Source organism: Mastomys coucha, unplaced genomic scaffold (genome assembly GCF_008632895.1).
Source record: "Mastomys coucha isolate ucsf_1 unplaced genomic scaffold, UCSF_Mcou_1 pScaffold14, whole genome shotgun sequence".
Taxonomy (NCBI): Eukaryota; Metazoa; Chordata; class Mammalia; order Rodentia; family Muridae; genus Mastomys; species Mastomys coucha.
The window spans coordinates 100,987,962-101,005,452 of NW_022196896.1; the positions used below are offsets into that span (position 1 = coordinate 100,987,962).

The 17,491-nt window shown below is 42.9% G+C and overlaps 1 protein-coding gene across 5 annotated transcripts in view; it reads right to left on the bottom strand.

Moving 5' to 3' along the window:
* Nhej1 (non-homologous end joining factor 1) overlaps window positions 1–17,491 on the bottom strand; it is a 92,956-nt gene that overhangs the window by 62,974 nt on the left and 12,491 nt on the right. For all 5 annotated transcript variants that reach the window (XM_031368024.1, XM_031368023.1, XM_031368025.1 and 2 more), the window contains 2 exons: window positions 14,753–14,891; window positions 13,858–13,916 (listed from right to left, as the gene is read on the bottom strand). In XM_031368024.1, the coding sequence (XP_031223884.1) occupies window positions 13,858–13,916; window positions 14,753–14,891 (198 nt within the window). The remainder of the gene's footprint in view (window positions 1–13,857; window positions 13,917–14,752; window positions 14,892–17,491) is intronic.

Here is a 17,491-nt window from a genome sequence, read left to right on the forward strand (position 1 = left end):
GTCCCTTTTTTTTGTAAATATTTGCTATAACTAAGCCAGGCACATCCAGTTTAAAAGACTTCATCCCACAAAACATCATACCTTTAACGATATGCATCTCATTAGCTTGCCCCATGAAAGGGAGTATAGAAAAAAAGCAATTCACAGACTCTCTCACTTTTATATCTAGAGAGACCTATATTTATATGTGAGGACAAGCTGAACACTGGCATGGGGAGCCCTGATAGGAGTACTATAATGGCCATTTGATTCAGGCTTCCAGCCTCAGGAATGGTTTTAGGAGAGTCTGGCTCGTGGTCTATGTATTGCTGCTGGTCCACCTGGGTGGTTCTGCGAAGTCAGTACAGCTAGAACATTCCCTGGTCATTAGGGCTCTCTAGGACCAGGGAGAATTAAAAATTCTAGATCCTAAACTTTCTAAAATACAAGAAAACAACAGAAAGCAGATGGCCACAGATGTTCAGTCCCTTCTCTGGTCGATAGAGTTACAGAAAGGCAGCTGTGAGTTAATAGAGAGATCCTTCCCAAGTTGGAACTTCTACACTACTCACTTACTATCCAGGACTTCTCTAGACAGGCAAAGCCCCAGAAGTGAGGTTCAATGAAAGTTGTATAATTCAATCTGCATCCTTCCCTGAAGAAGGGTACAACATCCAAAAACCAATCTCCAAACATTTGTGACACTTTTAAACTCAAGATACAATTAGAGGAACACCTCCCCGCCCCCATTTTCAGTGTTTGCAATAAGAAAATAGAGAAAGCAAAAGAAGCAGGGGGCTATGTAGATGGCTCAGTTGGTAAAGTGCTCACTGTGTAAGCACAAGGGCCAGCGTTTGATCCCTAGCACCTATGTAAAATGCCAAAAGCAGCAGCATACACTTAAAGTCCCAACACAGGGACAAGTAAGCTGGCGAGCCAGTCTGGATGAATTTTCAAGCAAGGAGAAGAATGGTAAAAACACTCAAAAGTTGGCCTTTGGTTCCTCCACAAAGATCTGTGCATATACAAACACACACAGACACACACACACACACACATACACACAGACAATGATAGACACACACACACAGAGACACACACACACATGCACAGACACACACAGACACTGACACACACACAGACACTGACACACTGACACAGACACAGACACATGCACAGACACACACAGACACTGACACACACACAGACACTGACACACATACACACACACAGACACACACAGACACACGCACAGACACACACACATATACACACACTGACACACACACACAGACACACATAGACACTGACACACACAGACTGACACACACACAGACACACACACATACACAGACACACACACACACAGACTCACACACACACAGACACATACACACAGACACACACACACACACATACACACATAGACACTGACACAGAAGCAGTAAAAAGCTGAGGCTCATTATGAGAAAACTTCTGGTCAAGAGAATAGAATCTCTAGCATGGGTGGCACTGGGCATGTCAAGAGGAACTACTCCTCAAGGAGATGGGACTACATCTAGGAAAGTGGGTTCCCCTTAAGCCATGCTAATGAGATAGGTGGAAGATAATGTATTTTTCTTTCCCAGAATTCTTACCCCTAGCATGTCTCTTACATAACTGTAGACAAGCTGCTTACATCTGCCCACTTTTCTAAATTACCCAGACAAAGGTTCCTTCCTTTTTCTTCGCACCCCTTTTCTAAGCGTGATCTCTCTAACACTTTGGGCTTCCCTGGCATGTTGGACTTCCTTACCCTCTCTCTGGAGCTTCCTTTCCCACCATGTGGCTGCCTGTGCCCTGCCTCATCTCTATGTCAGCTTAACTCTAACAACATGGCCTTTCTTCTGCTCTCCTCCACCACCTTCCTCCAGGCATTACAAAGATTTAGCTTGCCTGCCCTGGGTTTTCTTTTAAACTCCAATAAAATTGTCCTTAAGCTTCTACTTGAGCCCTTTCTTAAATTCCTTAATTAATGAAACCAAGAACACCAAGAGAGAACCCTGTTATCCCTGGTATCATCTGGTAACGATGAAGGTACCCAGAACCCAAATTTCTGATGACAGTACAAATGAGAAAGGAAGGTAAGCCTAAGCATGCAGTTCAGGTTACCCGGAACCTGGGCTACAGCCCATGGCTTCAAGGGCATTAGGGAACAGGCTTCCACTGAAGATAAAAGGAAGTGATGGAGGAGGAGAGCAGGAGAGAGAGCTGGGATAGGAAAGAAGTATGTGGATTGGAAGGCCTTTCCTGGGGGTTGAGATGACTCCATGGGTAAGAACACTTCCAGTGTAAGCATGAGGAGCTAGGTTAGACTCTCCATCACCCATGTAAAGGCCAGGAGCACTCCCTAACCCATGCACAGAGTAAACAGGGACAGGATGGTCCCAGGACCTCACTGGCCCACCAGTCTAGTCAAAACAGAAAGGTCTAATATCTTTAATCTGGCTTTTGTTAGTTCATTTAGGAATGAAGACATTTAAAACCAATTTATTAGTTACTACCTGGAAGTTCTACTCTTCCAATAACTGAAACATCTTCAGGGGTTGTTTTCATTGGGGAATTGAATACACACTGATAAAGCTACTTGCTAAAACCAGAAAAGGTAAAAAGTAGCAAACAGATTTAGACAGAGTTCTCATACATTGTATGAGCTAAAAACGTGTTGTTACAGTGTATCAATCTTTCCCAAAAAAATGCTAGATACATAAATAGTTATTCTTTGGTTTATCTTTTCTATTACTACATGCCCACGACATCATGAAATGTTTTTCTTACATTGTGTACAAAAACATTAAATTAAACAATTTCACTCTGCCCTCCCTGCAGCCTCTCAATGGGACACTGCAGTTTCCACTAACTGTTCTTTCTTTAGTTAGTTAATTTTGTTATTTGAGACCAGGTCTTACAATGTATCCAAGGCTAGCCTCAAGCTCATGGTAATCCTCCTGCCTCAGTCCATTCTCCAATTCTAAGAATTATAGACATGAACCACTACAGCTAGATAGCTAACTGTTCCTTTGCTCTTTATAACTTTTAAAATTACATTTATTGTATATATGTAGATGTATATGGGCACATGGATGGCACATGTCTGCCACATGTGAAGGTAGAAGAATACCTTGTGGAAGTAGGTTCTCTCCATCCTCTGTGTAGGTCTTAGGAATCAAACTCTGGTTATCAGACTTGGTATCTTTCTTTACCTGGCAAGCCATGTGACCAGCCCTTAATCATTTCTTCTTTAAATCAACATTTGCATGTGTTGCCCATTCCTACCTTTACCTGCACTGGATTGGAAGGGGCTCTTGGAATAAAGATTCTAAAAGATCAATATACAACATCAAAATTTCTCAGACTTTAAGTATAAAATTAACTGGACCAAATGAGCTCTTAAAGGATTCCCTTAAACCATCATGTGATAGATAATATTGACTATCCCCTTGACAAGATCTAGACTCACTTAGGAGACATGCTCTGGGTGCATGAATGTGACAGAGTGTCTCGTTTGAGGGAGGAAGACCCACCCTAAATTGGAGCAGCACCACACCATGAGCCCTGGGCCATGGGATGAATAAAAAGGATAAAAATCAGTTGAACACCAGTATCCATCTCTCTGTGCTTCCTGAACGTAGATGCAATGTGAGCAGCTGCCTCACACTCCAGCTGCCATATCTTCCCCATTAAAAAACACTTGGGAACAAGTATAGAAATGTTTGTAACAGCAGCATCAGTGACACAGGAAAATTCCAATATGTTGTAGGAGTTCAGAAGGGGAAGAGTATCACTCAGACTGAATTCTGTCCTTTCCACTGTCTCTAACACATACACACACACACACACACACACACACACACACACACACACACACACACACACACACACAGAGGGAGAGAGTCAGGCAATCATTTGACCCTCTTTTTTTTTTCCTGTACTACTATGAGGAGACCCTCTTGTCCCTCTTTTTAGTGAAGGATGAAGTGGATGCCTTTGGGAAAGAGTTTTAAATTCTTGGATGAAAATACTACATTTCTTGGGGGAAAGAAGCTGAAAGTCAGCTTAAAACTAGTCATCTATGTTCAAACTACCACCTGTCCCTGCATGGCCTCCAAATAGCCACAGGCAGCTGCACAGACTGATGCTCCCATATATCCCCCTTCCCTTTGCCAGAAGACATTCCTTCTTCCCACCTTCCCCCTTTGCCTTCAAACGCGTGAGCCTCCCGTTTTATTTTAGCTAACCTACTCTTCAGGTTCTCTCATTTCTTATTTGTTGTGAAACTTCTCTAACAATAGATCTATATTAATTATCTCCTTGATATTATTTATTGATCCTTCTTGAACTGCCTAGTTTGCAGAGACTGTCCAAGGTTACACATTTCCTAAGATCTGTTCTTTGTCAGTCAGTCATTCTCATAGTCTCCCTCCTACATGTGGCACTGCAGCTCATCCATCCTCTCTGGTGATGACAATAGCACAGGATCTGATTCAAGACAAATAAAGGTGAATCAACTTAGAGACCTTAAGCAAATCACTTCCCTCCTGGCACTCTGCTAGTCTATCTTTATCATGAAGACAGTAGTATGCCTGGGTTTGTTGTAAGGATTCTGTGGTAGGTTTAACTGAGAATGGCTCCCATAGACTCATATGTCTGAATGTTTGGTCCTTAGCTGATGGAACTGTTTGGGAAGGACTAGGATGTGTGGCCTTGTTAGAGGAAGTGTATCACCATGGGGTAGGCCTTGAGGTTTGGAAAGCCCACCCCATTCCCAGTTGGTTCTTTCTAGCTTGTGATTGTGTCCTAACATATAAGCTTCTGTGCTTAGTGTTCCAGTGCTATGCCTGCCTACCTGCTGCTACACTCCCTATCACAGTAGTCATGGACTTACCCTCTGAAACTGTAAGCTCTCCATAAACTCTTTCTCCTATATGTTGCCTTAGTCATGGTGCCTCTTTACAGCAATAGGAAAGTAACTGAGACAAATTCAAAGCTATGGCTTAGATGAAGAAGCAGAATGGGGTCTAGCAGACACACATACTGTATATTTTACATAAGAAGAACTTGCTAGTTCCCCTTTCATGGCTATCTACCACTCTGTCCTGACTCTCTTCATCCCTAAAGTTTCCTTCACAGATTCCTGTTCCATCCAGTTATCAAAGTTCCCCAAGTCTCCATCACCAAGCCTCTGTCTTTGCTCTCCTCAGCAAGTAGTGAATCGATCCTCACAATTTCAAACACTGTTCCTCTGCAGAAGATTCTCAAATCTGTGTCTATGTGTCTTTTCAATATAAGCTTCAACTTCAAAGGTCCCTTTTTCATATTTCTTTTTAGAGATCTTGAGACAGAGTTTCACTATTATAGCCTTAGCTACCTAGAAATCACTATGTAGACTAGTTTGGCTCGAACTCATAGAGATCCACTTGCCTTTAAGTCCTGAGTTCTAGGATTAAAGGCATGTTCCACCATGTCTACCCTATAGGTCCTTATTTCAACCCAAGGATATATGAAGAGGCCTTATGAAAATCCATTAGTTTACAGGCTAATTAAAATATATTTTAAAAGGAGTTTGAATAGAAATGCCTTTTCTGGATGGGCAATACTGCTCCCAAAAGATATAGATTATTAAATACAAATCTCAGTACCAGGCATGGGATACACCCTATAAGTTATTGGTTAGGGAAGCCCCAGAGGCATCCAGAAGAACACAGGTTATTGCCTTCACTCTTAGTTGTTCACCATAACTATACTGTAAAGCCAGGTTACTGTTATATATCTATATAATAAGACTAAATTACTGAAGACACACCATACTCTTTGGATACAGGACATAAAGAAATCAACCTTAAACTGATCAGGAAACTGGCTCCCTATTGGCTCATTCACATAGCGTCAGAAGGCACTGTACAGGCTACTGGGGAAGAGAAGATACCCGTGGTTTTAACTAACACTAGACCTTGCATGTTATACAGTACCAACCTCCCCAGAAGCTGTAGCTACTGGTGCAATAGTGACACTGATGGCTATGGGGGTAACTAGCCACTTCACGAGAAACTCTGAGCCAGAACTGACCAGCTAAGTGCTCCTAGATTCCTGAGGTTGCAACAGATGCCAGTAAGGAGGCCATTTTTGAAGTGCAGTTATGATGATGGTAGCTCAGGGCAGTGATAACTGCAGTGAGATTATGATTCCTTTCTTCAGGTAGAGCCAACAGCACTTTCTGAGGAACTGGATATAGGACATAGTCACCAAGGGTGACTCCAAGGTTTTTGGTTCAATTAAGTTAAATTAACTTAAATAGGAAGGTTCTTGGAAAAAAGCAACTTGGTATGTAAGAGTAAGAATTCAGTTTGGGAAATACTAAATGTAAAAATGTCTATAATATCTCCACATGAAAATATGTATTGGTTTGTTGTTTATTTGCATTTGTTTTAGGAGTTCTGTGGGCCTTTTGTTTTGTTTTGTTTTTTTGAGACTGGGTCTTACTGAGTAGTTTAGACTGGCTTTAAGCTCACTATAGCCCAGGATGACTTCAAACTCCATCACCCTCCTGCCTTAGCCTTCTGAGTGTTCAGACTATACCATGCACCAGCATGCCAGGCTGTCAGGGAGTACTTGGGCTTGCTGGGCTAGCTGAGATGAATGACAATGAGGGGAGATAAGACCATGGACTGGCTCTGAGGACAGTCCAACAGTTAAGCCATGCAGCAGCACAAGCTTGTGAGAAGAATCAAAGAGTGATGTTGTGGGAAAGAGAGGATGGGTTGTACTGTAGAAACCATACTAAGAAAGACTGTGGTACCCTGACACATTCCTGTAATTCCAACCCTTAGGAGTCTAGGGGAGGAGGATCATGAGTTTGAGGCCAATTTGGCCTCTTAGTGAGACTGTCTCAAAAGGAAAAACAAGTGAAAAAAAGGACTTACCAAGCGCCATACAGGAAAAAAATCTAAATGGAGAAAGGTTGGCCAACTCAATTTTCCCTGCCTCCCATCTTGATATCTGGATTATTCCATATGACAAACAGTCTGCAGAAGGCTTATAGGAATAACACCATGGTCTATTATGCCTGAAAGAAGAGCAGGCTGAAGGAAGGAAAGATCAAGGCCCACAAAAGGATTATACCTACAAAGAACTGGGAACACTGAACAAAATGAGAGAAAACAATACCAAACAAATGAATGAGATGTGTGCAAGCAGTAAGCTATAATTCTTTAGGTGTATAAATTCGGGGAACCAGGATGGAAGATCAAGATGAAGAGGTAAGTAGGACCAACCATGAATGGTCAAACAAGGAATTTGGCCTTTACCCTACATGCCACTATAAACCACTAAGAACCACTAAAGGACTATAAGCAAGAAAGCAAGACAATCAGGCCTCTTTTTCAAAGAGACAACTTATGATAATTGTAAGTTCAAATGGGAAGCGGAAAGGGGGTGATGGAAAGGCAGGTAAGGAGGCTATTGTAGTGTCAAGCCAAAGGGTATCAGCTTATCTAAGACAACAAAAGCTAGATTAAAGAAGAACAGACTCCACAGTGGTTGGTGAGTCATAATTGGAAATGAAGACCAAGAGGGCCGGGCAGTGGTGGTGCACGCCTATAATCCCAGCACTTGGGAGGCAGAGGCAGGCGGATTTCTGAGTTCGAGGCCAGCCTGGTCTACAGAGTGAGTTCCAGGACTGCCAGGACTACACAGAGAAGCCGTGCCTTGAAACGCCCCCCCCCCCCCCCCACCCCCCCCCCCCCCCCCAAAAAAAAAGACCAAGAGGAATGCAGGTGAAACCTTAATTTCTGACTTAGGAAACTGACTGATGATGGTTCAATTTGCCAAGGTAAAGAATACAAATAAAGAATAGGTTTAAAGAAAAAAGTAAATAATTCATATGGAGCATGCATGGGAGGCATTAATAGCAGTGAGATATCCATGCAGAAATATCAAGAATGCAGAAAAAAGTGTGGGTCTATATGACGTGGTGCTATAAAACTGGCTCTCAGTGGTTTATAGTGGTGTTGGGACTAGGCTCAATGAGACAACCCAGAGGAAGGGAGAGTGAATAAGAGCTTGGATCCGATCCTGGGTATCACAAAAATTCCTGAAGCAGGTGAAAAAAAAAAAAAAAAAAAAAGAGGCCCATCCAGAGAAAACAAGGAGAACCCACTGTGGATGCATGTAACAGGATAGCAGTTTTCAGGGTGCTCCTGAGTCCCCCCAAGTCTGTCCAGTGCCTTTGACATAAACTCAAGCTTAGGAAGAACGCAGTGGGTAGCTTCTTAATGCAAGGTAATGCTTTAGAATGCTGGAACTAGACTACAACTATGGCTACATTTAGGATATTGAGTCAGATCAATGTCAAGTATCGGCTTCATACTTCTTAGCTATCAGATTATACCAAGGAGATTACTTAAGTGTCTGAGACATTCAAAGTACAGCAATGGGAGATGTTGATGTGCTGGTTATCCTTGTGTAAAGTCTGAGAAGAGAGCTACAAAATCCCTATCTCTGTAAGGGCCCCCACCCAGAGAAAGCCAACATAGTGCAGTTGCCCAGGTTTTGGTGTAAAGGGTTGATTCCTAGCCAGAGGTTGCCAGCTGCAGAGGGCGGGGCTCTATTTTGGGCTGCCTGCTATCCCTGAGCCTGGCCGAGTATGGTTTAAGCAGCATGCAGCCCCAGTGACTCACACACCCATGCTAACCGCCTGTGGCTCAGTGGCATGGCCTCAGAAAGCCAACCTCAGGCCAGCTCCCTCCTCACCCCATTACACTGGGATAAATAAATAAAGAGCCTGCCAGCAGCCGCACAGCCTGATAGCAACCAGATGGGGAAAGAAAGGCATGGGCAGGGACAGGGAAAGGAACCCCTCCACAAGAACAGCCTGTAAGGGCCTCACCAGCCAGTTCCCACCCTTAACAACAGAACAGCCTGTAAGGGCCTCACCAGCCCATCTCATCCTTTACATAGTCATCCTGCCATGTGTAACAGCCCCCAATTCCTCAGCTTCTCTTCCACTCTTGTTATTTTTTGTTTGTTTGTTTGGTTGGGTTTTTGTTTGTTTGTTTGAGACAGGGTTGTCTGTATAGTCCTATAGCCCTGGCTGTCCTGGAACTCACTCTGTAGACCAGGCTGGCCTCGAACTCAGAAATCCGCCTGCCTCTGCCTCCCAAGTGCTGGGATTAAAGGCGTGCACCACCACCGCCTGGCTCTCTTCCACACTTAAAGATGCCTCTCAGCCTCTAGCATTGAACAGCACTATCTACAGGAATCTTAGCTTATGTAAGGATCATGCCAATGGACATCATTCTATCATTACTAGGAAAGTTCTAGAATGCCAAAGTTAGAGAAGATATTTAACCATTAGACAGGGGTTACTTCCCCAATATTTGATCTTTCCTTCTTCACTTCTTCCCTTAAGAAACTGTGACTTAGCCAAGTATACACCTTTAGCCCCAGCACTTAGCAGACAGAAGCAGGTAGATCTCTATGAGTTCAAGATCAAGCTGCTCTACATAGCAAATTCTCCCTTTAGTTGGGTCACTAGCAACTGGTGTCCATATGTTCTCTGAAAGTGAAAAATTAGAGGTTCTTTATTTTATTGTATTTTGTTAGTTAGTTAGTTAGTTTGTTTGTTTGTTTGTTTGAGACAGGGTCTCTATGTAGTCCTATCTGGCCTGGAACTTGCCATGTAGGCCAGGTTGTTTATTTGTTTGTTTAAAGACTTTATTTATTTATTTTATATATATGACGAGCCTACTGTAGCTGTATTCAGACACACCAAAAAAGGGCATTAGATCCCATTACAGATGGTTGTGAGCCACCATGTGGTTCCTGGGAATTGAACTCAAGACCTCTGAAAGAGCAGTTAGTGCTCTTAACCGCTGAGCCATCTCTCTCCAGCCCTGTTTGTTTGTTTGTTTGAGACAGAGTCTCCATGTAATCCTATCTGGCCTGGAACTTGCCATGTAGACCAGGTTGGCCTTGAATTTGCAGAGATCTGCCTGCTTCTTCTACTTCCTAAGTACTGGGACTAACTAGTGCACCTAGCTAAGTCAGAGTTTCTTAAGGGAAGAAGTAAAGCAAAAGGATCAAATATGAGGAAGTAACCTCTGTTCAGTGGTTAAATATCTAACTTCAGCATCCTAGAACTCTCTATGCCCTCCTGGGCCTGTGCTCTATGTCTATGGCCTCTTGCCTAGCAGGATTTCCAATGGGAATAGAAGCAGCCCCAGGCACTGACCGCATGGTCCTCTGACACAGGCCTGGCCTCCTTGCCTGTTCATCCCAAACTGTCACCCTGGTTTGTTTATTTTCTATTCCATGTTGCTTATTTTGATGGCACATCCTTTCAATCCAGTCTTGGATGACCTCCTGACCCTTTTATGTCCTGTTTATAGGACTCCAGGCAAGCATAGTAACTGAAAAGATACGGTAGCTCTACAGTCCCAGTCACAACCTTTCAGTTCTAGCAGTTACGTGAGACATTCTGAAGATAGCATGGATGCCCCAGAGGTCCCAAGAGTTCTCATTACCCAAGCATTCATGGCTTCCCTCACCGGAGTGTACAACCAATAGATAGGAGAGATATAATAGGGATAGAAGGAGAGAGCCCTTAAGCATTCAGACTTCAGCCACTTAACTGCTGGGACTCCATTTCCTTATCTTCAAAATAGAAATCTGAGACTGGTGAGATAACTCAGAGAGCAAAAGGCCACCAACCCTGATGGCCTTGATCCTCAGAACACACATAGTAGAAGAAGAGAGGTGGAAGAAGAGAGCTGACTCCCACAAGTGCTCTGAACCACACACACACACACACATACACACACACACACACACACACACACACACACACACACACCATACAGACAGACATATACACAGATACCATACAGACAGACACACACACAGATATATATATATATACACACAGACAGAAAGAGAGAGTGGGGGAGGGGGGAAGAGGGAGAGGGGGAGGGGAAGAGAGAGAGAGATTCACACCATACAGACAGGCAGACACACACAGAGACACACACCACATTTTGTTTTACAGGGTCTTATTATGTAAGCTGCTTGGTGCTCACTGCCCAGGGTGGCCTAAAACTCATGGTAATCTTCCTGCTTCGGCCTTATGACTAGGATGTAATAGCCATGAGCCGCACACGTGACTCAGGTGTTATGTTTTGGAACCAACTGTTCTAATAATTCTGGTCCTCTGGGAGCTGAGTGGAGCACAGCCAAGCCTCACAGACTCAAAAAACAAATGGAAAAGATTTGAAAGACAGGAAGCTGTAGTCTTTTGGGTTTTTTAAATTGTATTCATTTTTTTTTTTTACTCTCCCCCCCACCCCGTGTGTGTGTGTGTGTGTGTGTGTGTGTGTGTGTGTGTAGGTCACAGGACAGTTTGCAGGAGTTGGTACTCTCCTACAACCATGTGGGTCCTGAGTGTGAATGCAGGACAACAGGTGTGGCAGCAAGTGTTTTTACCCACTGAGCTATCTCTCTGACCTTTCTTTCTTTCTTTTTTTTAAGATTTATTTATTTATTTTATGTATATGAATACACTGTAGCTGTCTTCAGACACACCAGAAGAGAGCATCATATCCCATCACAGATGGTTGTGAGCTACCATGTGGTTGCTGTAAATTGATCTCAGGACCTCAACAGCCTTCCTGGGGTGGCATCTGATTCTACATCCTTCCCATACCATTCTACAGGGCTCTCTCTTTCATGACAGCATTAAAATACTAAGCCTTCAGTTTTACAAATGAGATAATAGCTGTTCTGAGGGAAATAATTTGTTCTAAGTTGTAAAAATAAACCTTGAGAATAACAGGCATCCTCAAATACAATTTTAATTTTAACCTTTAATCCCAGCATTTGGGAGGTAGAGGAAGGTGGATTTCTGAGTTCAAGGCCAGCCTGGTCTACAGAGTTCCAGGACAGCAGGGCTATACAGAGAAACCCTGTCTCGGAAGAAAAAAAAAAAAGAAATACAGTATCCATGGGACACACTGCCACAATTTTCACAAGATCCCCTTTGCACAAATATATCAAAATAGTCATTCAAAAACCTGAGAGCTTACTACTTCTAGCCACTGCCCTCCATGTAAAGGATATAGAAATGCATTTATCCAGTCCTTGCTCTCAGACATGACCACAGGTTGGTACAAAAGAGAGCCACAGTCTCTCTGATATAGAAACAGTGAGCCATAAAGTAGAGATTTAAGCCATCGCACTTTAGTAGCAGGGAAGGATTCCCCTTACAAGGAAGGTCTCCTAAGAATCTGCAGCTATTGCTTAAAAAGATGAATAGAAATGTTCAGGGTAGATAAGGAGAAAGCATGGACATTCTTGACAAAGGGAAGAATGCATGCAAAGATACAGGCAAAAGAAAATAACACTTGGGGAAGATAAAAGACATTCTACATTGCTAAAACAAAAGCATATAAAGTAAAATGTATAGAAGCTAAGCTGGAGAGGTGTGAGGCAGGAGAATTAGCATTGTACTACTTCCCTGAGTCTCTGAGGCAGAGAACTAACACATTAACCTCCCCATGCTCAACTTAATAGAGAGAAGAAGCCACTGAGAGAAAAGTAGCCTAGAGAATCTCTTACAAGTTCTGTTTAATATTATCTCTTTTTCTCCCATAAGATTAACACCTGGGGCCAGCAACATGGCTCACTGGACAAAAGTACTTGCCATATAATTCCAGGACACCACGCTGAAGAGGGAGAGCCAGCTCCTGAGAGTTGTGCCACATGTGTGCTCCCACTCATTTACACATGCACACTGATAAATGAAACATTTGTTAAGCTAACTCCTACTAAGGTTCAAGACTTTGCATGTGTGTCCTCTTGCAGAGCATTGGTTTTCCAGTACAAGGACAGAGCAGCCAGCTCACAGTTTTTCTTGAGAGTCTGGATATAAGAGCTCAGCCAACATTCGGAAGAAGAACAGAAGGTTTTCAATCAAGCATACTCACTTCATGCCCCTCCCTAAGAGGGAAAAAATGCTAACTTTCCCATTAAGGAAAAGTATGAGACATAGACTTTGTCCATAAAAAGCTTACAATTAGTCTAGATGGCAAGACAGAAATATGAACAATCCATACATAGTATTAAAAGGCATTGTCTACTTTCATCCTAAAGTAGTAGCACGGGTAGCTAACATGTACAGCTTTAAAACGGAGCAACAAGACTAAGGTACTACCCACACACCAAGTTCCAGAAGAGTCGAGAAGGGAAAGACCAATATTGACTGGTATTATCAAAGGTCACTATTATTAATACTCCCACTGTTTGGCATCCAGTGCATATTCCTTTTGGCCAAGCTCAATCCTTAGAAGGGAAACCTAGGCAGAAGCTTCTGACAGGCCACAATTATCTACTCCCCATTCATTCCTGTGCCAGACCCTTTGTATAAACACTGTGATTTTCCACAGCCTGCTGTGCCCACAAGACAGTCCCCAAATGGTAGCCCTGAGCTTTTTACACCTTCCTCTACTGCTAGATGCTAAAGGCACCAGATAACAAATGACCACCCTTCTACTAATTCAGATCTCAGCAAGCAGAAATGAACAGCAGCCAACCGACCTTCCCAAGGTTACAGAGTTCTAAGTGACAGCCACAATGCACTTAACAGAGATGTTAAGTAGGAGAAACCCACTTTCACCTTCTTCACTCTTCACCTCTGCACACATCTCAAGCTTCATCAAACTTTCCATAAGCAACTCTTTCAGGCAAAGGGCTTTCCAACCACACAAGCCACCTAACGCCCAAAATGCAGGTTGCCACCCAGGCACTCTGCCCAAATTTATAGAAGGAGAAAGGAAACTACAAATACCTTACCTCTACCATAAACTGCTCCAAGAAAGAATTTTCTTCAAATGGCTCTGTCTTCAATCGACCTGTAATTAAGAAGAGATAAAGGAACATGAGCCTAAGGATAGCTTCACACTGGTCAGATGATAGGAAAGTCAGGCCCAAGACTTCTAGGGAAGGAAGTCAGAGATTTGACATCCACAGAGCCCTAGGCCCTCAAGAGGAGGATTGAGGGTATGGGTTAAACAAAAGGAGAAGACCAGGGGCAATTAGCAATAATGGTTCAAAACAAAACCCCCAAACAATACAATTGTTTCAGCAGTAGCATTTGCTCTAGAAGACTGCCCTGTCACAAGACAAAGGTTACATAGAACTTTGATTCTAAAACTAGATTTCCAGGAGCTTCTCAGCTCTGGAGTCCACGTTCTGCTAATATGATTTTGAAGAGTTGTTGACCCCTTTCCAAAGTCTTTCTTCATTACTGCCTAGGACATATCTGGATTTTGTTGTAGCTTTTACTGGCCACAAGGGCCCCAGCCAGGTACCTAAGGCAGACAGAGAGGGCATCTAGTATCAAGTCCTCAGCTGTTAGAGTTTCTATCTAGAAAGAGAAAACTTCATTGTTTGGGGGTTTTGTTTGTTTTGTTTTGAGACAAGGTCTAATGTACCCCAGGCTAGCTTTGAACTTGCTGTATCACCATAATGTCCTGCCTCTACCTCTTGAGCTGTGATCATATGCTATGTCAACACTCCCACTTATGTGCAGTTCTAAGTTTCAAACCCAGGAGTTGGTGTATGCTAAGCAAGCATGCCACCGACTCATCCACATCTCCAACTCTAGAAGTATCCTTAATACAAATTATGTTCCCCTTTTCTAAGACTCTTGGACTCCCCACTCAGTCCTCTAAGAATGCCCTCTTACTTCGGCTCAGCACAGCCCCAGTCTCCTGGTAGGCCTGGATCTCAAGGTCCTTCATCCGAAGCAATGCTGCTAGCTCCCTCACATGACTCTGCAAAGCCAGGCTCACACCCATCAGCGGATGAATCAAATGCTGAGAGACCTTTGATGAGGAAGAACTGTCAATTAGCCAACAGGTATCATAAGGTACTATCAAACACTGCATGAGCTACTAGAAGAAAAATACTCAAGAATAAACATTTTCACAGGAACTTACAATTTCATAGACAAGCAATTCATGTACATGAATATAAACACAAATACAATATTAAATTTACATTTTAAAGAGACTCAGATTTTCTTTGTGGCCCAGATATGGAATGGGAGGGATAAAACAAGAATATGAATGGACAGAAAAATATACAGTTCTGATTCAAAGAAAAAGAGATAGGGCAGTGTTTCTCCACTTTCCTAAGGCTGCAACCCTTCAATACAGGTCCTCATGTTGTGGTGACCCCCGACTATAAAATTATTTTATGGCTACTTCATAAATGTAGTTTTGCTACTGTTATTAATATAAATATCTGATATGCATGATACCGGATATGCAACCCCCAAAGTGGGTTACAACCCACAGATTGAGAACCACTGAAAAAGGGTCATCACCTACAGATTGAGAACCACTGAAAAAGGGTCATCACCTACAGGTTGAGAACCACTGAAAAAGGGTCATCACCTACAGGTTGAGAACCACTGATATAGGAGCTGGTGGGACTGTTCACTGGTTAAGAACACTGGCTGCTCTTCCTGAAGACATGGGCTCTATTCCCAGAGCCAACATGATAACTGACAACTGCCTGTAACTCCAGATCAAGGGATCAGGCATTCTCTTCTGGCTTCCACAGGCCATGCATACACATTGTACACAAAAAAACATGCAGGCAAAATACCCATAAACATACAAAGATTGAAAAAATACTAAAAATAACTAAATAAAAATAAAAGGGTGGTCTTGTTGAGAAGAGAGAAGTGCTAATTCAACTCTCATCAGAGATAAGAGCAGAAGATCCAAGGAATCCTCACGAAAGGGGTGTGGCCGAAACAGTACACCAGCAGGAGAAAAAAGAAAACAAAGTAACAACAGAAAACAGAAAGCTATAAAACTCAATCTAGGTATTTATTAAGAACCATGTCAGGGCTGGTAAGAGGTCAGAGTTTTAACCTATTCTCAAAATATAAAACTTAAAGCTACTGTAAACTAATAATAATAAACAAAGCCAGCCAGTTACTGAGCCCACTCCACACAGAAGGATGCAGATATAGCTTTGTTACAGTGCAGCTACACTGAGAACTCGTACAATGATATATAGCTATACAGAGTCACATAAATCACCTATGCACAGTGCCATTAGCCTGTGGATAGAGGATGTCATCAGCACCAAGGGCATCACCTAAAAAAGACACTAAGCAAAAGAGATGCCCTACATCAGGGTTCAGCAAGCTTTTCTCGGAGAGCAGATAATCAATATTTTCAGCTTTGTGGCCCACAGAGTCTCTGCTGCAACCACTCAACTTCAGTGTTGTGGCACACGAAAGCAGCCACAGACAGAATGTAAACAAATGAGATGGCCATGCTCCAATATAACTCTACAAAAGCAGGCAGCAGGCCAGGTTTAGCCTGCTGGCCATAGAATGCTCATCCCTGGCTAGATCTAAAAAGGGAGCACTTTAGACAGGATACCCCATGGCAGGCTTGAAATAAGGAAAAGGTGACAAGTGTGCCTTCAGAGGTGCTCTGCAGAGTCACCTGGTCAGAATCTCAGGTGATGATTTTCCAGGCATCTACATCTTCACTTTCCATCAAGTCTCTAGAGAAAACTAAAAGCACTGCTTGTGGTGCAGCTCAGATTCTAAGGAAAAGACTTTTCTATGTCAGAAAAGAAAAAAGGCTGGCTGTGGAGGTATGGGTGGGCAGATAAGTGCAGCAGCTCTTTGTACCATAATCCAAAAGAGTGTAGGCGTCCTGGCACAGGTAGAAAGCCAGAGTCAAGTCTACATGTAGATGACTTTTTTTTTTTTTTGGTCACCTGGCACTTGCCAACCTAGTACTGAATCCTATCCCAGGTCCTCCAAGAAGTATTGCTCAGAACTCCTGGCCTGTGAGATGGCTCAGCAAGCTGCCAAGCTTAGTGACCTGAGTTTAGTCCTCCAGACCCACGTGGTAGAAGAACTGATTCCTGCAAGTTGTCAACCAATCTCCACATGCACATTATACATTCATGCACACACATAATCATTAACTCAATACAGTGATTAAAATTCTATGCTCTAGAAATAGTTTTGATAAGTTTGGTCCTGGTCAAGGTAGATTAGAAAAACAGTCGAATAATTGTATGCAAGCCAATAGAGGTTTGGTGGATTGAACTGAAAATAATTATCATTGCTAACCAAGCAGCCACAGTGGCCATTTGGTGGCACCCCTCAAATAACAGAAACTCCTAACGTTAATAACCAGCCTCTCACCATGGTGGGCTGGGGGGAGGGGGTGCCACCTTTGAGGTACTAAATATAACAGCATGAAACATGGCGAGGAATAGTTCTCAACCAATGCCATGTCTATTGAAATAGGATACTGGCCTCAGGCAACTGGAATGATCTATTGGACTTCAGTATCTATATACAAAAAGGAGTTTCTTTTTTTGTTTGTTTATTTTTTTGTTTTTTTGAGACAGGGTTTCTCTGTGTAGCCCTGGCTATCCTGGA